Source organism: Ranitomeya imitator, chromosome 7 (assembly GCF_032444005.1).
Source record: "Ranitomeya imitator isolate aRanImi1 chromosome 7, aRanImi1.pri, whole genome shotgun sequence".
Lineage (NCBI taxonomy): Eukaryota > Metazoa > Chordata > Amphibia > Anura > Dendrobatidae > Ranitomeya > Ranitomeya imitator.
Genome location: NC_091288.1, coordinates 31,008,813 through 31,032,640, shown reverse-complemented (window position 1 = coordinate 31,032,640; position 23,828 = coordinate 31,008,813). Strand labels below are relative to the sequence as shown.

Sequence of the window (23,828 nt, the reverse complement as noted above, 5' to 3'; positions counted from 1 at the left end):
TGCTCTGGATTCCCCCATTATTTCATCATACCCAGAATGGGATGAATCTGTCTCCTTCATTTTACATTTTATTTTAGGATGTATTAATATTTTCTCATCTTTTACTCTCACCGTATTACAGGGAAAAAGCAGAGTTACAATTACAAGCTTTCTCGGAAGAAAGAAGCAAAACATGTCAGTTCTTTGAAGAGATGGCAGATTTTGGCAAGTATTGCATCACTTTATGTATATATATATATATATATATATATATATATACCTGCCCTCCTCTTGTGCTACCTGGCAAAAGTGTTAAGAAGATGGCTGCATACATATTTCCTTTTTTGTGGTCTAGGTTTGTAAAAATAGTCTGTAGGACTGATGGGTCCCTCATGTGCCTTAGTCCTCCATTCAGACAATTGACTTTGGGACCACCATTCTCGAGATCAGTGGGACCCCAGTGATCATACATTTATTACCTGTTCCGTCTATACGTGGTAAACATATTTTTCTTTGCCATAGAATTATATGGCCACATAGCCAAAATAGGAAGGTCATTCAAGGTCAGAGATCTGTGTTACCTGCTGCAGGATAGGTAATTTATCGTAACAGTCCATTGATTCTGGAGCCTTTGAAAATAAAAATAAAATGCTGAAAGCTTGGAGTATATTGCTTGTCGGCTTTGTCTCTTAGGGAATTGAATGCAGAATCTTAATGCACATATTTCACATCCTGTTTATTGTGTTTGTGTCCGGTTGATGACTGCGGTGCTGTGTAGTACGGGGCACGTGGAAGAAACATCAGCTCATATAAATGAGAAGACTCTGTTAGTAATGTCATGCAGTTAAAACAGGCTAGCCTTAAGGGGATGTGTCAGTAGGATCAGCTCTTCTAAGCCGTCTATATGGACACGCAGGTCATAGGAAACTAAATAAAATGATACCTTGATATCTGCGATCCAGTGTCTTATTCCAGAAAAATCCATGTTTTTCTTAACTAGTAAATGAGCTGTTAAGATCTATGGGCTGGACTTAGATGTCCCTGAGAATGTGCTCCAGAGCTTATTCCTGGCTATGCGCTAAACGGATTGCCCTAACGCAATGTGAACCTAGCCTAAGACCTCAGATAGCAGATACCAAGGTATTATTTTATTCAGTTTTCTATGATCTGTATGCTCATGTAGATGACTTAGGAGGGTTGATTCTACTGACATATTAACAATAATCCTGAAGCCCCTCACACTACACTAAAGTCAGTGGAACCAGTCTAATGTGTATGGGAGCCTCTAGAATCCCCCAACAGATGATGTCGGAACAGCAAACAATCTGTCATTTAATGCAGTGACTTCAGCTGTTGCTTGTTTATGGGTAAAAATGGACAAATTCGAGCAGTAAAGTTCGGCGTCCGTATCGAACACCTACTGTTCGGACACGGACACCGAACACAAAAGTCACCAGGAAGTCTGTTATTGTTCGGGTTGCCCCCCCTTCCCGAACACTGGGTGTTTCTTGCGCTGTCATCTACATGACAGCTCGGCAAACACTGCTTCCGATCAGTGGTAAAATCATTACTGCCAGTCAGGCAGCCGCGGTTCCCATGCTGTCAAATGACAGCGTGAGCCCGCAGCTGTGATCGGAGGTAAAAAGTTTACTTTTGGTCACTGGCGTTGGCTGATGAGACTACTGCCCCGGGCCCTATCACCCTACTCATGCTGCCACTAATAACAGCGAGTAGTATGGGAGTATTCATCAGCCTGCACCTGCGCTCTGAATAAATAATTTACAAAAAAAAACAGCATGTGTTCCCCTGTGTTTTTGATAACCAGCTAGGCAAAATTGACAGCTGCGGACTGCAACCCTCAGCTGTCAGCTTTAGCAAGGTTGGTTATCAAGAATAGAGGGGTCCCCCACCCTATTTTTTTAATTATTTAAATAAATAATTTAAAAAAAATGCATGGGGTCCCCCTTATTTGTTTTTTTACAACCAGCCATGCTAAAGCAGACAGCTCGGGCCTGATATTCTCAGGCTGGTAAGGAGCCATGGATATTGCCCCCCAAGGCGAAAAAAATACCAGCCCGCAGCCGCCCAGAAAAGACGCATCTATTAGATGCGCCCACTCTGGCGCTTTGCTTGGCTCTTGCCCCTTGCCCTGTGGCGGTGCCAAGTGGGGGGTTATTTTTGTGGGGTTGATGTCACCTTTGTATTCTCCGGTGACATCAAGTCCACAGCTTAGTAATAGAGAGGCGTCTATAAGACACCCATCCATTACTAATCCTATAGTTATATGGTAAATAAACACACAGCCAGAATAAAGTCTTTTATTTTAAATAAAAAAACACACTTTTCCTTTTTATTTAAAAATAACAAACACAGTTATACTCGCCTAACACTCATTCCATTGAAGCCATCGTCTCCTGTAATAGAACAAAGGACAGGTGAGGGATATTGTTGTTTTTTTTATTCCATGCCTGGGGGGATAAATAAATAAAATATTATAAAAAGACTAGCATCAAACCTTGGCCAAGCGACAACATGCCAGGAATGGTCAGACAAGTCAGGAGTCAAACTCAAGGACATTGAGCGAAAAACAAGACTTAAAGTCATCAGCAGGAGCTACATGTCCACAACTTTTTTTTTCCTGCAAGGCAAGGACATGTGACTAGTGAATGACGGAATTGGCAATAACCTGCTATTATACATTATACGGATGCGACGTGCAGCACCAGAAAAACATTTACATGTGATTTATGATATAAAATAAGATGTCACAAAGCTGTGGGAACGGAATATGCTCTTTGCTCGATACACAAACTGTTCTTTGATGAGGGAGTGGGAGTTGCAGATAAGGGCTGGCATGGGACCCAGGATTGTAATGTTACTGCCAGATATAAAGAAAGGTAAGAATCTGTGATAAGAGGAATGGAAGATGATGTAAGGAATCTTGGGCAGTAATGTCTCCTACATAGAAGACGTTATCTCTGGTAAGCAAGAAAAGTAAATTGGGAAAATATATACATGTCAGGCTATGTGCATGGGTATGAATAATGCCACAAGTTAGATGGGGGCTCAGTGGTTAGCACAGTTTTATGAGCACTGTTCCTGGATTCCTCCTTTCATACTGATCAAAAGCAACATCTGTGTCACGTCTGTGGATACTCACCTGTCCGTCGCCTGCCCTCGGCGCATCTCCGATGGGTTTCCTCGCCGCTCTCTGTCTCTCTTCCTGGGGTCGCGGCGCGCATGCGCGGTCGTGCTTCTCCCATCGCTAAGCCTCCTGGGAGGTCATGACCCGCTGGCTCCGCCCCATCATGGCGGCGCCCATCCTCTATTTCTTCTCGGCGTCTGCGCCGGTAAGACGCCTGGTTATCTATTGTGCTTACGCTAGCCTCTGCTGGTGTATCCTTTGGTCCCTGGCTCCGTTCTTCTACTAGTCCTGTCATTCCCTCGTGCCTTCCTGGTCCCTCAGCTTAGTCCTTCCCATGGTCTGTCCTGTCTGCCCAGTGCCCCTGCTTTACCTGCTCCGTGGTTCTTCCGTATGTGTCCTGTGTTTAGTCGTGCCTCCTCTTTGTCTCCGCCGGTTCTGCTCTGTGTCTTCTGGGTCTCTTTTGTTCTTGTATCAGTCCTACGTTCGCTCATACTTACCTGTTCCATTTATCCCAGTCTCTTCTTACCCTCTGATCTATTCTCCGTCTAGGTCAGCATCGGACCATCGCTCCGCCTCTGGTTTCTCTAGTCCTATCAGCTTCCCGTTTACCAAGTACCCGTTGGTTCTCTCTTTATATTTGTTTGCCATGGTGCCTCAGTCTCTTCCTTCTCTTTATTTACCCATAGCCGCCCCTTTGGTTCCAGCAGTTGTGGTTCCATCCCCCTTGGGCCTGCGCCTAACACTCCCTGCATAGGGGGTGGTTGCATCGGGTTTGCTCGCTCTTGGGGGCTCTAGAACTATAACCCAGAGGGTCCACTTTCGGGTCTTTTCTGCAAGTCTTAACAATCTGCATGGAGTTTGTATGAGTTTCCTGTTTCCTCCTACACCCCAAACGCAAACTCAAAGGGGGTTTAGCGTCCTAAAAAAAATCACCTCACTGTGTGTATGTGAATACGGATATTGCTTACCAGTATTTATCTATAAATCTAAAAGGGGGCTACATTGACCTCTCAATGGCAGCATTGGATAGCTGAGATTTGATTTCCCTTTTAATGGGGCTGCACTAAAGGAAAGCTGGGATGCAGGTTTAGAGGGAAAGTGGATGTAAATCTGCGCTTCCAATGGTCCAACATGTGATAGGACTCCAAGAGAGTTTAGATCCATTTTTTATTTGTCAACGCGTTTCAAAGTATTCTTGCTTCTTCATCAGAACAAACCACAATGAAGAACACTAGAAAGTGCACAAAAACTTGAAGGGAACCTGACTGCTGACACATGCACGGGCCGCAGGTATCGGGAACGGGCTGTATGAGTGCAGCCAGGTATGCTTGACTCTGAGCACTGCAATTTTTCAGAGAAGAACTTACCGTGCTTTAAATGCAACTGGGGACTAGTCAGACAGCCGACTGCTTCTCCCCGCCCTCTGCTAATGACTGACAGGTCTCGCCCAACACACACCTGCAGGGAGAGACTATCAGATTCCCAGGCGGACGAAATTGTTAAGCAAGTGTGTCTGATACTTACTGCTCAAGGGTCAGGCAGCATGTATTAGCTTTCAGGTTCACTTTAAAAACATATGCCGGTAATTTCTCCCTTATTCTCCTTTTTTTCCTTGTTCATATTTTGTCTTATAGTACAAATAACGATGACCCATAGCTCAGCCATTTCTGTCCTCCTCTTCTCTGTCTTGTGTGTGGCTTTAAGACCACTGTCTGCAGCAGTAGCCTCCACTCTGCAGTGGAGCAAAAGATCTTCAAGCTCCAATTTCATTGATTTAATTTCTAAAGGAGGTGAGGAAAAAGCCATGATGTAATTTAGGAGATTAACCCCATTGTTCTCTGTAAGATCTGCAGAAGACTGACTGAAGAAAATGCTGAAGAATAGCAAACCGTGAGGGCAACCAAATTCTTGCTTATTTAAAAAAGTGTTTTAGTTTATTGCTCCTTTTAATGAAACAGGTTTTTGCCGTATGAACTGAGAACAGCATAATGTAGAGGCAGATACCGTGTCACTTACTAGGCTGTGTTTTGCGGTTTTAAAAAATGTATTGTTTTATTAGCAGAAGATTATTACTAGAGGACTAGACGTCTCGTGCCTCCTGGTCCATCCACACCCCCACTGCAGCTTTCTTCCAATCAGGGGTGTGGGCGGGGTTATATACAGCTCAGCATTCAAGCTCAGCAGAGAAAACTGTGATTCTATAACAACTGCTGCGCCCAGTAAACTAAGTGATACATCACTGGAATCGGGGTTTCTGACACTACAACGTCCTGCTATCAGATTACATAGAAAAAAACCTGACAAAGATTCCCTTTAATATGTGTCCCCTACAGTGCAAGATTTTTTGCCACCCTAATCCTCTAAAATTATTAATTTCTTTCTGAACCATGAGCCATGCATCAAACCCTAGGACATTGCTATTCATTTTGGACCTATATTTGCATATTGTGTTCCTTAATTACTTTAGAAATCGCCTGTGTCTATTTGTCTGTACCTGTCCCATTTTGATAGGTTAAAACCCCAAAGTGAAATCCTTGTAGAAAGGCTATGTGCACACGTCAGGATTTCTGGCAGAATTTTTCCTGACAAAAACCTGACATTTCTGCCAGAATTCCGCATGCGTTTTTTGCGAGTTTTTGATGCGTTTTTTGCGCGTTTTTAATGCGTTTTTGATGTGTTTTTTCTTGCGTTTTTTCTAAATGGATAGAATAGCGGGAAAAACGTGAAAAAAACGCAAAATCAATGAACATGCTGCTTTTTTTTACCGCGATGCGTTTTTTTTGCGGAAAAAAAAAGCACATCATGTGCACAAAAATTGCAGAATGCATTCTAAATGATAGGATGCATATGTCTGCAGTTTCTAATGCGGTTTTTATCACGAGAAACGTGAAAAAAACGTGAAAAAACCTGAACGTGTGCACATACCCTAGAAAGACTCTCAGATCCGATAATCGTGCATTCAGTCCACATCTCTTCTGCCGCTTCCAATCGTACAGAACCAACAACAGAACAGAAAAGACATACACATGAGCTACAGCTAACCATGCAAATGAGAAAATCAGCAGCAAATAATATCTGACAAACACTGAATAGAATACGGGAAACTTCCAAGGAGCAGACAGGGAGACTGTGGAATGATATCAGCAGAACAAATTGACAGTAATACACGAGAGCACGGAGCAGCCGCATTAATAAAACATAGACTAAGGGGAAGAAGGAAACACCTTGTTAACACACCGCAGGTGACAGCGCCTAGGAATCTGGATCAAGCAGTTTTATAAATGTATTCTTTCACCGCGCAGGCTTACATTTCCGTTCCATGTATTATACATGTTAGATACTCATCAAGGGAAAAGGGTCATGTGCATTTCAAGTTTTACTAAGAATGACAACAAGCTGCTTCATTACTTGAAGGTAAATGCCCCACCAGAATATTATGTTGTATTATTATACTTACTGTGCAATCAAGGTAACAAGCAGAAGCCAATGATTCAGAATTAAAGGGTTGGTTCCATGACCACTTTTCAGGGGCGCACCACTCATCCATGGAGGCAGTGCTTCTGCTTGATTGACAGTTCAGGGCAGCTGCATCATCGCGACTGATTCTGCTGTGTTTGGTAGCTTTGTCTCTACAGCATCGGAGGAGCACAACAGCACGAAAGCTAGGTGGGCGCAGTACAGATCCGGCTAGCTTCAGAGCTTCACTTACAAGCTTTATTGGACAGATCCTTAAAGGGAATCTGTCAGTAGGGTCAACCCTCCTAAGCCATCTGTGTGGGTATGTAGGTCATAGAAGGTTGAATAAAATGATACTGATGCTCTTGGATTTGAGCCCTTGAGCCTGTGTCGGCTTCTCTGTCAGTCGAGCCACAGCAGACACAGCTTTTCTCTTGGTATTTAGGTTCTGTTATTCTGACTACAGTCTGTTTAGCATCACACAAGTGTTTTCATTTGTCTGCCCTATCACCTTTCGGGTGCGTCTTTATATTCTTTCCCCCTGCTGGTGATAGTTTCTTTTGGATATTCAGCCATTCTGCTGTAGTTTAATGCCCATCAGTGAAATTCCAGCTGGGGTTTATCTATGTGTTTCTGTTCTGTACTCTGAACCTAGCTTCTGTTTCTTTTTAGTAAGTAGACACATTATCTAACAGTACGTTCTTTATACTTTATTTTGTATTTTGTTGTTTATTTTACTCACTCTGGGATCTTTCCTTTTTCATCACACTTTTCCTTTTGTAGGTAATTCACACTTTGCTCTGCCCTCCGGTTCTTTAAGAGGAACATGAAGCACTCAACAGCCTTTCACGCAGCATAGGTCTGAGTTGCTATCTTTTAATATGGGGTTAGGGCTATCACTGCGCACACAGGAACCTGTAGGGCAGGGGTGTCAAACTGCATTCCTCAAGGGCTGCAAACAGGTCATGTTTTCAGGATTTCCTTGTGCTGCACAGGTGATAATTTAATCACCTACACACATAATGATTACAGCACCTTGTGCAATGCTAAGGAAATCCTGAAAACATGACCTGTTTGCGGCCCTTGAGGAATGCAGTTTGACACCTCTGCTGTAGGGACTGCAGGGTCAGGAGGATCTCTAGTCTGTACAGGAACAGGCAGGGTCCATTTGTTAGCTTTACCTATTATCCCAAGTGAGTTGCTACTCTAACAGAACAAAGAAAGCCACTTTTTTTCTTAATATTTAAATGAGCTGTTTAGATCTATGGGCCGGACGTAGATCTCTCTAGAGAATCTCCCTCCAGAGCTTATTTTAAGTGATAGGGGTGTTACTAATGGACAGCAGCAATTATCCAAAATTACTCATTCCTTTCTGATCTCTTCTTCTTGGCTCAGTATCAACACATCAGAAATGCCAAGTCAGCCAATCAATGGCTGAACAGTGACCCGACTCATCCTGAGATAGGACATTTCCAAGTAAGGATCAGAGCCTTAGGGCATGAGCTGAGCTGTGGGGAATCCGTGAGCGCGGGCATCAATTCATTTTTAATTTTATACCACTCCAAGCCCTTTTCTAAATATTTTCTATGGGCCCCTTTTAAATGCTCCTTTTCTTAAAAACAAAACTTAGGCCTCATTTTAGTCGTCTGTTATTTTAATCGTCCTCAAAAAACACGAAGCAGACTGTTAGTCATTACATGTCTGGCACTGGTAATGTCCCCTTTCATTTAAAATAAGCTTTGGTGGCACATTCTCAGGGAGATCTATGTCCAGCCCATAGATCTTAACAGCTCATTTACATATTAAGAAAAATGTGGATCACATCATTGGATCTCAGATATGCAGGTATCATTTTATGGAGTTTCCTATGACCATATGTCCATACGGACAGCTTTAGAGGGTAGATCTCACTGACAGACCCTCTTTAAGGTCATTTCATCATATCTCGCTGCAGCCTGAATGCTGCAGCCAGGATCATATTCCTCAACAACCGTTACACCGATGCCTCTACCCTGTGCCAGTCATTACACTGGCTACCCATCCACTCCAGAATCCAGTACAAAACTACTACCCTCATCCACAAAGCAGTCCATGGCTCAGCACCACCCTACATCTCCTCCCTGGTATCAGTCTACCACCCTACCCGTGCCCTCCGCTCCGCTAATGACCTCAGGTTAGCATCCTCAATAATCAGAACCTCCCACTCCCGTCTCCAAGACTTTACACGTGCTGCGCCGATTCTTTGGAATGCACTACCTAGGTTAATACGATTAATCCCCAATCCCCACAGTTTTAAGCGTGCCCTAAAAACTCATTTGTTCAGACTGGCCTACCGCCTCAATGCATTAACCTAACGATCCCTGTGTGGCCTATTTATAATAAAAAAAAAAAAAAAAAAAAAAGGTTCCTCGCATCATGTTCTCATACACTTTATGCAGTATTAGCCCTCTGTGTCTGTACTGCTACATACTTAGGCAGGTAACTGGTTCATGCAGCTTTACATGAACACCCGAGCCTTACACTATAGCTGGTCCGAATAACTAAAGCAATTGTTACCATCCACCTCTCGTGTCTCCCCTTTTCCTCATAGTTTGTAGCTTGCGAGCAGGGCCCTCACTCCTCCTGGTATCTGTTTTGAACTGTATTTCTGTTATGCTGTAATGTCTATTGTCTGTACAAGTCCCCTCTATAATTTGTAAAGCGCTGCGGAATATGTTGGCGCTATATAAATAAAATTATTATTATTATTATTATCTCGCAGATGGAAGCGTTTTTTTTTTTAGGGAATAAGCCAACATGGCCAGATAAGTCAGAAGTGTCAGTATCAGGTATTTAGAGCGTTCAACCAGAAATGGTGGCATTAAAATCTAGGCGTGTAAGGAGATATCTGTAGGGAGCAGAAGTGCTGCCTGTTGTGATGGCAGAAGAGCCCACAGCTCCTTGAAAAGTTCGGAGGAAGATTTAGGATGCATTTTCCTATGTAGCTCACCGCCTGTAGATAGACAAGTAAAGGATGCACAGTTTCGGGATCGTTTTCCCTAATTGTCTGGAGGGAGTAAATTGATTTTGAGGTTTGGTTGATAAAGTGACCAGTAGAGCAAAGACCCCGTCCGTACCATTTTTAACATCAACATCCGGTTGGGAAGTGTGAGAAACCGTCCTTTCAAGAGTATCAATTTACTTTTTATTTTCCTCTCTCAGCCCAGTAATGAAGAGTTGTCTGGTAGAAGACAAACCCCTTTAATAAGCAGATTGTCAGCTTTTGGAGTGCTTTATACAATTTTTAAATATTAAAAGGTTTTTCCAGACAATCAAATTTTATTTTGAAAATGGCCTAGACTGGTATTATAGAATAAGAAAAGAACTGATACTCGCCCTTACCGACTCCCTGTACCTCTCATTCCGGCAATTACCCATTCCTTTCAGATTTCTACTTTCTGGCTCTGTATCAACACATCAGAAATGCCAAATCAGACAATCAATGGCTGAACAGTGGTCCTGATCTAGTGATCATCCTGAGATTGTGCAGTCGGAACCAGGAAGCCGAGATCCAGGTAAGGATCAGAGCATTAGGGCATGAACTGCGGGGAATCCGTGAGCGCAGCCATCAATTAATTTTTAATTTTATACCAATCTGAGCCCTTTCCAAAATATTTTGTATTGGTTGGACAACCCCTTTAAATGCTTTTTTTTCTTGAAAACAGAACTTAGGCCCCATTCATATGTCCGTCATTTTTATCGCCCCCAAATAACACGGACATGTAAACAGTCACAGACTATAATGTGTGCGTATTCCATCCATGAAAAACACTTAAATGCCTAAAGAGTTTTCTTTCTTTGAAAGTTATCGAAAAATGTTTACTATTACTTCCAATGGGAAAAGTATTCTATATACTGGTACGTGCTGAATGTACCTGATATGAAGACCAATCGTACACTAAAAATGAGAGAAGCTATATAGACAGATAAAAAGGATTGTGGAAGTTAACTTGGTTAACCTCGGCTTTCCCAGAGGAGCCTTTTAAGCTACGCTCTTCCATGCAGCGACGTTCCTGCCGGCAGTCAAGGGCTTAATTTTTCACTTGCCATTAAGTGATAAAACTTTCTGTTTGGAAGCAGAACAGCAATTATCCGAGGAGCGAGATGAGTATAAAGCATGCACAGTACATCCCATCTGGCAGCTGCGGGACGATCTGAAACACAGGATTTGTCAATTGAAACATCACTCTTTTCTCCAGTCCCAAATGGAAAATGACTTTGATCCGGTGAATATTATGAAGGAGGTTAGTGTCTTACCTTTGTTACATCAAATTCCTTTATTCTCTTATTGCTTTGCATTTGTGTGGTGTTCCTGATGTTTGAGTCTCAATATTTACTGTTCTCTTAATCTATTTTTATTTATTAAGCTCTTGATTAATCACATTGATCCGAGGATTAATAATACCCCAGAATACCGTGATTTCAGACTTCTCTGTTTTTTTCGCAGTTGATCATTTTTCACTCTTCAGCTCATCCAAACATCATTATCTCTATTGTTATTTATTTTTTTTTACTAGAGCTGTGTTAACACTATCTTCACGGGTACTGTTATTAGGCCGGGATCACACACAGCGAGATACGGCCGAGTCTCGCAGGTTAAAAACCAAGCTCTGGCATCGGCACTCCGGAGCGGAGCGTGCGACCGCATAGCAATACATGGAGCCGCATGCTCCGCTCCGGAGTGCCGGTGCCAGAGCTTGGTTTTAACCTGCGAGACTCGGCCGTATCTCGTTGTAGTGTGACTCCGGCCTTACTGAGATGTTAAAATTAAATGAGGTTTCAAGGGATCTAATATCGATGACATAGGTCATGCAAATCAGATTGATGAGGGGCTGACCCCCAGCACGTCTTCCAATCGCCTGTTATTAGTGACTGGATTTAAACATTAAATGCAGCCAATCAGCGTAGCCCTGTTCAACATTTCGCAGCCGCTACCGAGATCTGTAGATCAGCTTCAGTTCAGCATGTAGCAGCAGCTACCGAGATCTGTAGATCAGCTTCAGTTCAGCATGTAGCAGCAGCTACCGAGATCTGTAGATCAGCTTCAGTTCAGCATGTAGCAGCAGCTACCGAGATCTGTAGATCAGCTTCAGTTCAGCATGTAGCAGCAGCTACCGAGATCTGTAGATCAGCTTCAGTTCAGCATGTTGCAGCAGCTACCGAGATCTGTAGATCAGCTTCAGTTCAGCATGTAGCAGCCGCTACCAAGATCTGTAGATCAGCCTCTGTTCAGCATGTAGCAGCAGCTACCGAGATCTGTAGATCAGCTTCAGTTCAGCATGTAGCAGCAGCTACCGAGATCTGTAGATCAGCTTCAGTTCAGCATGTTGCAGCAGCTACCGAGATCTGTAGATCAGCTTCAGTTCAGCATGTAGCAGCCGCTACCAAGATCTGTAGATCAGCCTCTGTTCAGCATGTAGCAGCCACTACCGAGATCTGTAGATCAGCTTCTGTCCAGCATGTTGCAGCAGCTACCGAGATCTGTAGATCAGCTTCAGTTCAGCATGTAGCAGCAGCTACCGAGATCTGTAGATCAGCTTCAGTTCAGCATGTAGCAGCCGCTACCAAGATCTGTAGATCAGCCTCTGTTCAGCATGTAGCAGCCACTACCGAGATCTGTAGATCAGCTCCTGTTCAGCATGTAGCAGCCACTACCGAGATCTGTAGATCAGCTTCTGTTCAACGTGTAGCAGCTGCTACCAAGGATTGCAGATCAGCTCCTATGCAACATCTGTTGCTGACGGATTCTTATTTATTTAGTTTCTTAATGTTGCTGACTGCACCCCCTCTCACTAAAAACCCAATGACTTTTTTCGCAAGAGAGATAGAAAAGTGGTGAAAATGGATTAATAGATTCCCCTTTATGTTATATGTTTTGCATGTTATACTTCTTTTATTCACGTAATTTACATCATTTACCGTACTCTATCACTCCCAAGTGAATACAATTCCTAAGATTGTGACAGATGTTCTATAAAGGAATATGTAATCTTCAAACAGAAATAAGTAGGTAATTTGCAGTGTGAGAATATGACATGTTGTAATGTATAGATTTTATTTCAAATTCAATAATTAACTGTGAAATCCCTGCAAATTTGTAGTGCGAGCTACAATATTACAAAAAGATAACCCAATACACTAAACTTAGAAGTAAAGGGTTAAACAATTATTGGTCATTGGATGTAGCTTTTTCTTTATGATCCTGAAAAAGATGGTCTTAGGGCTCGTGTACACGACAGATTATATCGGACGAGTTCTGTCTTTGATTTTCACGGATTGCACTCGTACCCATGTTATTCTATGGAGCTGTGCACATGTCCAGAAAAAAATTGGAAAATCGGTTGCCCGTCTGTTGGTCTTTAGAAAACATCAGATCAGACTTAGATGACATTCGAGTACGGTCCGATGTTCATGGACTAGCAGAATGGAGAAGGTCGAAAAACCATTTTTTTTATCTCTCCACCTATAAGAACTGATCCCACTATGATCAAAGCCTCATTAGGATAATCGGACCATTTTTCGTGTGCACCTACCCTCATATGAATGAACACTGCATTGGGATTTTGTTTTTTTCTGACAAACCACTGACGGAGCCATTCACTTTTATACGGCTGACCTTCGTACTGGCAATGATCGTCTTTTCCAGACATGTACAAAAGGGCGGTCACAACATTTTTTAGGCGTGTCTGAGTGAGATGAACACTTAAAAAATTGACTCTTTTGACTTCATAAAAGTGACTACGGTGCTCAGCAGAGTGCACTTTACAGGTGTGAACATTTCTTTAATATGTTGTTGATCCATTTTTTGTTGGTGGGTCAGGGCTTGGTAATCGTTGTCCTACGGCAGACCAGTAGGAGGCCTCCCGGAGTTGGAGGCAGTTGTCTTACAGCCAGACACAGAACAGGAAGGAGGAAGTGGAACTTCATGTCATCGGACATGATATTAGTATCAGTATTAATATTAATTTACTCACAGAATATGTCTAATATCTTAGCAGAGCCCTGAATATAGCCATAATGGTCCATTCTGGCCGAGTCCTGCTCTGATTATGGATCGTAGCCAGTTTCGGTCAATCATTGGCACCGTATGTGATCGAACAATCATTAGCGCGTTTCTTCGCTCATTTGTTGTTTGATTAGCGGACCTGATCACCAAGACCAATGGTTGGGAAAAGTCATTGCTCAATCAACCCATAGAGGTGGGCTTAGGTTTCTGCCCGTGTACATGATATAGTGGTTTAGAATGAATTTTACAGTAATGAGAGAGTATTCAGTGGTTATTTGAGCAAACGTAAATGATACTTCTCGCTCGGTTTCTTTATATTGTCAGTAGCAGTGACTGAGTCTGTTGTTTGGTAGTCGCCGTATTTCCCATGTCCATGTGGCGCATCTATAATTACTGCTGACAGCGTCATTCCGAATGTCAATGCTTTCCCCTTTGATATATATTTGTAGGTTGAATCTGTTAAGAGTCAACAAAAAGTGATAATTGAGAAACTCATTCAGGAGCAGCGGGCCCTAGAGAATGAACTTTTAGTACGTGACCTTCAGGTAACTGAATGCTCATTATAGTCTGCGATAGCGGGCACAGAAAATGCCGGATAGTTCATCTGTAAAACCATTTTCTTGCAGGAATGTGTTGATACAGAAGAAAAAACACTTCAGTTTGGTGAAGTGCCTGCAGTCCTCCTGGAGCTATATTGTCCATATCCAGAGCTGAAGACCTCAATTTTGACCGATTACCAGCAGCTTGTTGGCGTATACCAGTCCAGGATGGAGGAGCTTGATCGTCAGCACAAAGACATAGACAGGTGGGATGTGGTGGCCTATGTCTTCTCACCAAATAATATCTCCTCCCAGGACTTGTGCAGCAGACATCACACAATGTTTCTTGTTATTCACCTTCTCGCCTTGGCTTTCTTTTCCTAAACCTACATCATTTGTTGGGCTGCAGTCTTTCCTCCTTTCAGGCTTCATAATGCTTAGAGTTTTCCCCATGAATTGATAGTTTATGTAAAAATAAGAAAGTTTGTAATATATCTTGTTGGAAAAATCTGCTTCTTTCTCCTCCTGGACTGAACATTCATTCTCAAATTTTTCTTAAAGGGGTTCTCCGGCAGTAGGCAAACTTGTGAATCCTCACATTGTGCTCACTGCACGCTATGAGGATTCTCTGGTGCTGGCACCACGGGCCATGGGTGCGTGACTGCAAATATATGATTTGCAGACATGCAGTCACGTGCCAACTAGACGTGCTCAGCTTCCAGCATACTTCCGGCCACATTACAACTAGACGTGTCAAGCCTTGCTCAATTCTGGATGGCACGCCCATAATATGACCAGAGGTACGCAAATTGCATAGTTGCGGTCAAGTGATTCCCCTCAGCCGGCACCGGAGAATCCTTACAGTGCACAGTGGGCGTGCTGTTTGTTTCTCTGCACAATGGTTCTCTGTCACATGGCTGCTCAGGAAGCTGCTGCTCTGTTAATTCTGCATTTCCTTGCACAACTGGGTGTCCAGAAGTGACGCTGGACGAAGTACAATTCTGACAAAGTAATAGAAATCTGTCTTGCTAAAAATGCGATAGACTGCCAGTTCACTGAGGGAACAGATTACAGCTTCCTTTTAAAGTCTATAGAAAGGGAAGGGGTAATAGGAAGGAGAAACAGAGTGTGGGAGAGAGGTATAGAGATTGTGTGGCGTTCTAGTAAATGTTATCATGCTCCAGTGCTGGATCCACAGCTATACTGCTTAGTACTGGTATATAATGTTCTTCGTACTGTTTCTTCTGAACGTTTCCTACATAGAGACAGGAGAGCAGGAATCCCTCATAAGGGCGTGCACAGAGCAGCTACAGTCACCGCTCGCTATGCTGTGAGTGGCAGATGTAAGCACAGCTCTGCACATTGATTGACGGCTTGCGGTGCCGCACATCTGTGCAGAGTCAGCTGTCAATCAAAGTGGAGAGCCGTGCTTACAGCCGTCACTATCAGTGGTGGGGTGTGCTTACAGCCGTCACCATCAATGGTGGGGTGTGCTTACAGCCATCACTATCAGTGGTGGGGCATGCTTACAGCCATCACTATCAGTGGTGGGGCATGCTTACAGCCATCACTATCACTGGTGGGGCATGCTTACACCCGTCACTATCAGTGGTGGGGTGTGCTTACAGCCGTCACTATCAATGGTGGGGTGTGCTTACAGCCATCACTATCACTGGTGGGGCATGCTTACAGCCATCACTATCACTGGTGGGGCATGCTTACACCCGTCACTATCACTGGTGGGGCATGCTTACAGACATCACTATCACTGGTGGGGCATGCTTACAGACATCACTATCACTGGTGGGGCATGCTTACAGCCGTCACTATCACTGGTGGGGCATGCTTACAGCCGTCACTATCAATGGTGGGGTGTGCTTACAGCCATCACTATCAGTGGTGGGGCATGCTTACAGCCATCACTATCACTGGTGGGGCATGCTTACAGACATCACTATCACTGGTGGGGCATGCTTACAGACATCACTATCACTGGTGGGGCATGCTTACAGCCGTCACTATCAGTGGTGGGGTGTGCTTACAGCCGTCACTATCAATGGTGGGGTGTGCTTACAGCCATCACTATCAGTGGTGGGGCATGCTTACAGACATCACTATCACTGGTGGGGCATGCTTACAGACATCACTATCACTGGTGGGGCATGCTTACACCCGTCACTATCACTGGTGGGGCATGCTTACAGCCGTCACTATCACTGGTGGGGCATGCTTACAGCCATCACTATCACTGGTGGGGCATGCTTACAGCCGTCACTATCACTGGTGGGGCATGCTTACAGACATCACTATCACTGGTGGGGCATGCTTACACCCGTCACTATCACTGGTGGGGCATGCTTACAGCCGTCACTATCACTGGTGGGGCATGCTTACAGCCATCACTATCACTGGTGGGGCATGCTTACAGCCGTCACTATCAATGGTGGGGTGTGCTTACAGCCATCACTATCAGTGGTGGGGCATGCTTACAGCCGTCACTATCACTGGTGGGGCATGCTTACAGACATCACTATCACTGGTGGGGCATGCTTACACCCGTCACTATCACTGGTGGGGCATGCTTACAGCCGTCACTATCACTGGTGGGGCATGCTTACAGCCATCACTATCACTGGTGGGGCATGCTTACAGCCGTCACTATCACTGGTGGGGCATGCTTACAGACATCACTATCACTGGTGGGGCATGCTTACAGCCGTCACTATCACTGGTGGGGCATGCTTACAGACATCACTATCACTGGTGGGGCATGCTTACAGCCGTCACTATCACTGGTGGGGCATGCTTACAGCCGTCACTATCACTGGTGGGGCATGCTTACAGACATCACTATCACTGGTGGGGCATGCTTACAGACATCACTATCAGTGGTGGGGCAAGATGTAATATACCAGTTCAGTGCACAAGAGATAGAGAAACCTATAAAGAACAAGAGCACCAAAGAACCATTTTTCTATAAGAATATTAATTTTATTCAATCATAATAACTAGTGATGAGGGAATATACTCGTTACTCGAGATTTCCTGAGCACGCTCGGGGGTCCTCCGAGTATTTTTTAGTGCTCGGAGATTTAGTTTTTATTGCCGCAGCTGAATGATTTACATCTGTTAGCCAGGCTGAGTACATGTGGGGGTTTCCTGGTTGCTAGGGAGTCCCCACATGTACTTATGCTGACTAACAGATGTAAGTCATTCAGCTGCGGCGATGAAAACTAAATCTCCGAGCACTAAAAATACACCATATACAGGGTGAGTCTAAAACATAAAGATGCACTAAGGACAATATAGCCTCATCTAAGTGTCAAAACCGACATACAAATGGATTACCTGGGGAGCACGATACCACCCACCCCAACGCGCGTTTTGGCCACGTGCCTTCTTCTACCCCCAGGGGTGGGTGGCCTCGTGCTCCCCCAGGTAATCCATTTGTTACTCATTTTCACAGGTCGTGCTCTGCTTTCACCTGTATGTCGGTTTTGACACTTGGATGGGGCTATATGGTGACGGGTTCCTTTGCTCTTTGTCTGAGAGGCAGCTTGCTGGATAAGAAGCCTTATTCCTCATTCACATGTCCAACTTTTTCACATACAAAAAAAAATCAAACCAATTATTCCGATCAGAGTTTTATCAGAGTGTGATTTGAGGGCCATCCAATTTTCTCATATGTGGAGAAATAAAAAAAATAAAATCTACATCTTCTCCATTCTCAGTCTGTGAAAATCGGGCCTCACTCAGATGTCATCCGAGTGCTGTATGATTTTTTTTTTCACGGACCCAATGACTTGCTTTGCCAGTTTTGATTCGACACTTGGATGAAAAACGGACACGTCTCTGTGATTTTCCACGGACCTCATGGACCTGGAAAAATCACGGACATATGAATGGTCATTTAGACTATCACTGGTACTAGTGCCATGTGTGAACAACACGGATATCACTGGTATATGAAAATTGGATGTGTGAATGAGGCCTGACACCATTTTGAGGGCTCTGAATTTCTCGTACATTTTTTTCACCAATCGTACCTATGATATTATATTATTATTATTTATTACTATTTATATTATTTATTATTGTATTGTATGAGGCTGTTCACATGTTCGACTGTTTCTTCAAACTGAATGGTCATTTCTGATTTTGATCCAAGGGTCGGACCAATGCAAATCTATGGGTCCGTCAGACTGAAGAAGGCGGAGAACGTTGGTTTTTTTTTCTCTCCATGTACGAGAAAAATTATTGACACTCGGACCAAACTCCGATCACAGTCTGATGTTTAGAATCGGTCCCTTTTTCTGAATGGGGCCTAATGCTTGCAGTAAACAGCAGCGCCAAGCATGGAGAGAGCTGGGAGGGGAAGTCATGGAAGTAATCCTGTTTTTCTACAAAATACCTACGAGGATGTTTATTTGGGGAACTTGAATTATGGTAACATGGGTGGTTCTACTTCCTTTCAATGCTGTGTCCATATAATTATGTAAAAATAGAGTTATCTGTTACACCATGAGTTAGCAAGCTGAGTTTTAAAAGTTTTTGCAAGTCCTTTTTTCAGAAAAGAGTCTGCAGAATAATATTATTTTTAGAACGGTATTTTACTGGCTAATGCATACTTAAAACCGTAAGGCAGCGCTCACTATAAAACCACTCGACGCATAAAAATACAATATTTACATTTTCAGAGAGATTTCTGGAACGTCTCCGCCCTGACACCCACCACATTGCGAAAGCCGGACAACTGCGTTACCGTTTAATTCCTTTAGGCAAATTGGAATTAGTACTTAGCGTGAACGGCAAGACTCTCCTTGTATTTGTCCTTGGTCTGTAGTACTATCATTTCTTGTATTTATTACTTTGCTGAAATAATATTTAATTTCCCACTACAGTAACTACAAAAGGATTATAGAGAATTGTATTTGAGTAATCCACGAGCATCCCGAACCTCGAAAAAAAACCAACATGTTTCCATTTCACTTACTCTGAATTAGAGAATTACAACTAATACCAGAGCATGATAGGAAATGATAATATAACATCTGAAATTCAATTACCAGTTCTGCATCGGTTAAGGAAGAAAAAAGGCTTATTATCTGTCGTATAATCATCATTGAAAGGAAGTCATAGAATAGGCGATATTTTACTAGGTTATTAAAGCAGCAATAAGTGTAAATTGCAAAGTAAAGTATATAAAAACCAATAATAATATTCCCGATCTGCATGTGCAAGACTAGCTTTACGCAGCCCATTTATATTTTATATTAGTATTATATTATTCTCCATAATGGCTAAGCCCGGAAGGGCCTTTATAGCAAACGGAGGATTACATGACAATATAAAGTCACTTTTTAGTGTCAGGGTGGAGGACTGCTTTAAGGGGTTTATCCAGGACTATCTTAGTTTTTAAGCCCATAGTGAAAAAAAACAAACAAAACAGGCAGTTATCTCCTAACTATCTTCCTGTTCTACCTGGCGCCGGCAGAGAGCGGTCATTGACTGCTCCTGCCGGCGATTCAGCTGCTCCATGTCGACAGAGCAGCTCTTTCTCTTCCGGGCTCCTCTGTTGACAAGGCGCGACTGCTGATGTCATGCTGATTGACAGCTGACTCGCCGCAGTTAGGCAGTGAGCCAGGAGCTGACTGTCAATCAGCATGATGTCAGCAGTCACGCCCTGTCGACAAAGCAGAGTGGAAGTGAAGCCGTTGCTCTGTCGTCGTGATATCAGCGTCAGCAGAAACGGTCACTTGTAAGTTTATTAATCAGAACCTTTTTTAACTCTCTTATCCCTTCATCCTGGTCTTATTTCATTTAGTAAAAGTTTACTTTTAATTTAGTTTTTTGCTGGTGCTGGAGTTTCCATTTCTTTTCACTCCACTCATTCTAGGGCACCTCTTCACCTCTTACTGTATAAAAGTGTACTTGTGCACACCAGACTTTTTGTTCTTTCATTAAAATAGATTGAAAGAAGCAGCCTGAGTCTGGAAAATCAATTGTGGAGTACTCAAAGCAGTGGAAGTTCCCAGGCATATGCCTCTTGCACCCTCCACATAATTTGACCATGTTCGTGGACACAGTAATTGTTATTACCAAATTGCCCCCCCCACCCAAAAAAATTGACAAAGCATCCCCTGCCAGACTCCTCCTTATTAACACTCGCTCCTTGTGGCAATACCTGGTTATCCTTTTCTCACTTGTGGTTTATTGGTCTGTACTTTTACAGTCACTCTTCCTGTCCTGTAATAGAAATTGACCCTCTGTGCTCAGTAGCCAATAGGAAGAGGGAAAGCGCAGCAGCCTGAGCCAATGATGACTCAGGAGGTGTGTCCTAGACTACCTCACTCTCCCTATAGGCACTGCAGCTAAGCTGGAGTCACAGATCCCAGCTCTGCCCTAATGAAGCCAGGAACCAGCCATAAATACCAAACAGGGGTGACAGACATTGCGACCCTATAACAATGTGCTAATTTGATGTTACCCCCTATATTCTTCATGTACCAATTTCAGGCATGTTATAACAGCAGTTGATAAGAGTTCCACGCACTTCTGTGCCCAACTAACCTTGGGGGAATAACCTGCTCCTTCCTCTTACATTCTGTGCACACATATTTTTTTTAAAACTTATCCAAAAAAGGCCTGAATGATCGTACTGGAGGATATTCACAGTTTATTACATTTGCAGTTTAGCTGAATTAAAACTGCCAGTACATATGGCGTGGCTACCATCTTGTGCCAGGTTCTTTGCGCTGCGCCAAGTTCCTCCTGCCTGCATATGAATACTAACAAGACCTGCAGATCTGGATATGAAAGTCTGCCTGCTTGTAATGCTGGTATTTAGTAGGATGCTTGAAGGTCTACAGAAATTACGGAGAAGTACAACACTTTACTGACCGTGATGTGGCGAAGGGTGCCAATGATCTGATGATCCTAAGTGGGCATTAGAGCTAGTGTAAGGGTCACAGAGACTGTTTCATACCCCAAGCACGTCCCGTTTAAATGTTGTTAAATGTTGCTAATTGTATATGTTTTAATACCCTATGCTGCTATGTATATACATGATGTGTGAGTAGGGAAAGTGCAGTACGTCAATTAGGACACTAGATGGAGATACTTTAGTACTATAGTTTTTATAGGAACAGTAACAGTTAACATTGGAGGGGCTACTGTGGGATAAGATAGTGAGCATTTCCTGTATTTAGTTATTGGGGCCAGAGCGCTCAGACAGCTCAGGAGGGCCAGAGAGCCCAGGCAGTCCCGGAGGGCCAGAGACCGGGGCAACACAGTGGCCCCATAATGTTTAAGAAAAGGGCCCAGCCGTCCAGGGCCAGTGGGCCAGAAGTGCAGCAGGAAAGGACTAGCAGTGCAGCAGGAAAGAGACGCGGTGCAGAAGGAAAGGGATGCAGGACGTTTCATCATGTGGCAGCTTACAGCATGGGCTTATGCCCTCATGTCTGGTGCGAAACAGAGAGGGGAAATCCTGAAAGTAGTGAATCTGAACAGGGAGGACGCTGTGGTGCCGGGTGAAACGGCATGACCCGGGGACCTACTGAAAGATGTAGGGAAGCGCACAGGGAAAGACAAAGAAGTGAACTGTGTGGACCTATATGTTGATGCTGTTACAGACATGGATGTGCTGCATATGAAAACCAGTAAAGTTCTACGTTTAAAGTTGGAATCAGACTCTGTCGCTTTGTGTACTAAGTCAGAAGAAGTAGTACTACTGTGCCACAGGGAGTACCCGGGAAACCAAGCAGGTATGGCCGTGGAACTTAATCTATGTGATGCGCTCACACTAGCACCAGTGTACCAGTTCCTTTTAGGCTTTGGGGCTAGATCGCAACTTTCATATTGGGACCGCTGCTGTGCACAGGAGTACACTGAGCTGCATTCAACTTAAAGGGAACCTGTCACCCCCCTCAGGCGTTTGTAACTAAAAGAGCCACCTTGTGTAGCACAAATGCCGCATTCTGACAAGGTGGCTCTTTTAGTTATGCTCCCTGCACACGCTGAAATAAACGTTTATAAAATGTGCCCCCTCTTACCCTGAAATCGCCAGGGAGGCTGGTCTTTCCTTCTTAATCAGACGCAGCACAGCCGTCACTCCGGACCTGTGCGCGCCGGGCGCCGTTTCCTCTTGCTGCATTATCGTCCCCGGCGCCTGCGCTGTAAGTACAAAGGGCAGCGCAACGGCGCACGCCTGAAAAAAAAACTTAATGCGCAGGCGCCAGGGACGATAATGCTGTAAGAGGAGGCGGCGCCCGGCACGCACAGGCCCGGAGTGACTGCTGTGCTGCGTCTGATTAGGAAGGAAAGACCCGCCTCCCTGACGATTTCAGGGTAAGAGGGGGCACATTTTATAAACGTTTATTTCAGCGTGTGCAGGCATCATAACTAAAAGAGCCACCTTGTCAGAATGCAGCATTTGTGCTGCACAAGGTGGCTCTTTTAGTTACAATTGCCTGAGGGGGGTGACAGGTTCCCTTTAAAATAGTGCAGAAAGTCTCCATGTAAGCCCAGCTGTAAAGTGATGCTTTCAGCACAAAATAACTGTTCAAACCAAGCTCAAGCACTCACTGCATCCTTTGCGTGGCTGAGCAGTTCAGTGCCGCTTCCCAGCTATTTGTGTTCTATCCATCCCTTCCCTTCTCTAACTTCTGTAAAGCCAGAGCTGTCAATCAAGGAAGAGCAGGACTCTCCTTTCAAATGGCGTATTTCAGATCCCCATTCTCTATTTTAATGGGTTTCCTAGGGGGTTGATATTCTAATGGTCGGACCTTCAGGAATCAGAAAACTATTGTTACTGCTGGCGGAACACACCGAGTAAATATACGAGTTGTTAAAAGTGCGTTCGCAGCCCGGGGTCCACCGTGCAGGAGAGAAGCCTGCTACTAGAGAAATGGTGTCCCTATATGGCGGTATAATGTCAGATTAGACGCGAGTTCCATCACTCGGTCAGTATCAGCACGAACACTGTTACTTCACAGAGTCGTGAAATAATTAGTGGGAACTAAAACCCTAACTAGGGTTGTGCCTGCTCTGGAACTCTTCTGTGCTAACCGCACACATGAAGGAACCAGATGCTAAGCCAAGCGACTAATTGCCCCACTGACGCTAGCTGCCTGCCTATGTAATTTCCTACGGCTAACGGACACTCTCCATGTGTAGCCTGAGTGGCAGAGTATTACTGGCGACAAGCACAAAACACAAATGATACTAGCGCGTGGCCGTGCGGCCATGCAAACCTTTTATAGCTGCAGCAACTTCAGGACCTTCCTAGAGGGCCAATGGGAGCTGCTCCAGGACCTGAGCGTGTGACCCCCGACCTCCAATGAGAGGTCCTCCCTTGGGCATGCTCAGAAGGGGAAAAGCAGGACTTAGTCCCAGAGACGTCTGCTCGCCGCTGACCAGTACTGGCCACAATGGCTGAGCCTGGAAGAGCAGCAGTAACCAAGCGCAGAGTATCTGCCCTAGCCAGACGCTGGGACCGACGTCTCCGCTGAGCAGACTCCACTGCGGCAGGAGAAGAATGGGAGACCGCAGCGGAGATTGTTCGAGATTCCCCCTGTGCAGCGGCGGGAACTCGACAACTAACAACTATCGCCTATCCCATGTTGGTGCACAGTAAGAAAGACGGATAAATCAGACCGAGATCTGA

The 23,828-nt window shown here is 44.2% G+C and overlaps 1 protein-coding gene across 5 annotated transcripts in view; it reads left to right on the top strand.

Annotated features, from left to right (window-relative positions):
* CCDC148 (coiled-coil domain containing 148) overlaps positions 1 to 23,828 on the top strand; it is a 205,255-nt gene that overhangs the window by 122,990 nt on the left and 58,437 nt on the right. For 3 of the 5 annotated variants that reach the window (XM_069732976.1, XM_069732978.1, XM_069732977.1), the window contains 4 exons: positions 122 to 204; positions 10,700 to 10,863; positions 14,075 to 14,170; positions 14,252 to 14,430. In XM_069732976.1, coding sequence (XP_069589077.1) covers positions 122 to 204; positions 10,700 to 10,863; positions 14,075 to 14,170; positions 14,252 to 14,430 — 522 coding nt within the window. Of the gene's footprint in view, positions 1 to 121; positions 205 to 2,886; positions 2,961 to 10,001; positions 10,135 to 10,699; positions 10,864 to 14,074; positions 14,171 to 14,251; positions 14,431 to 23,828 lie in introns of those variants that run through there. The other 2 variants (XM_069732980.1, XM_069732979.1) reach the window with 2 other exon arrangements.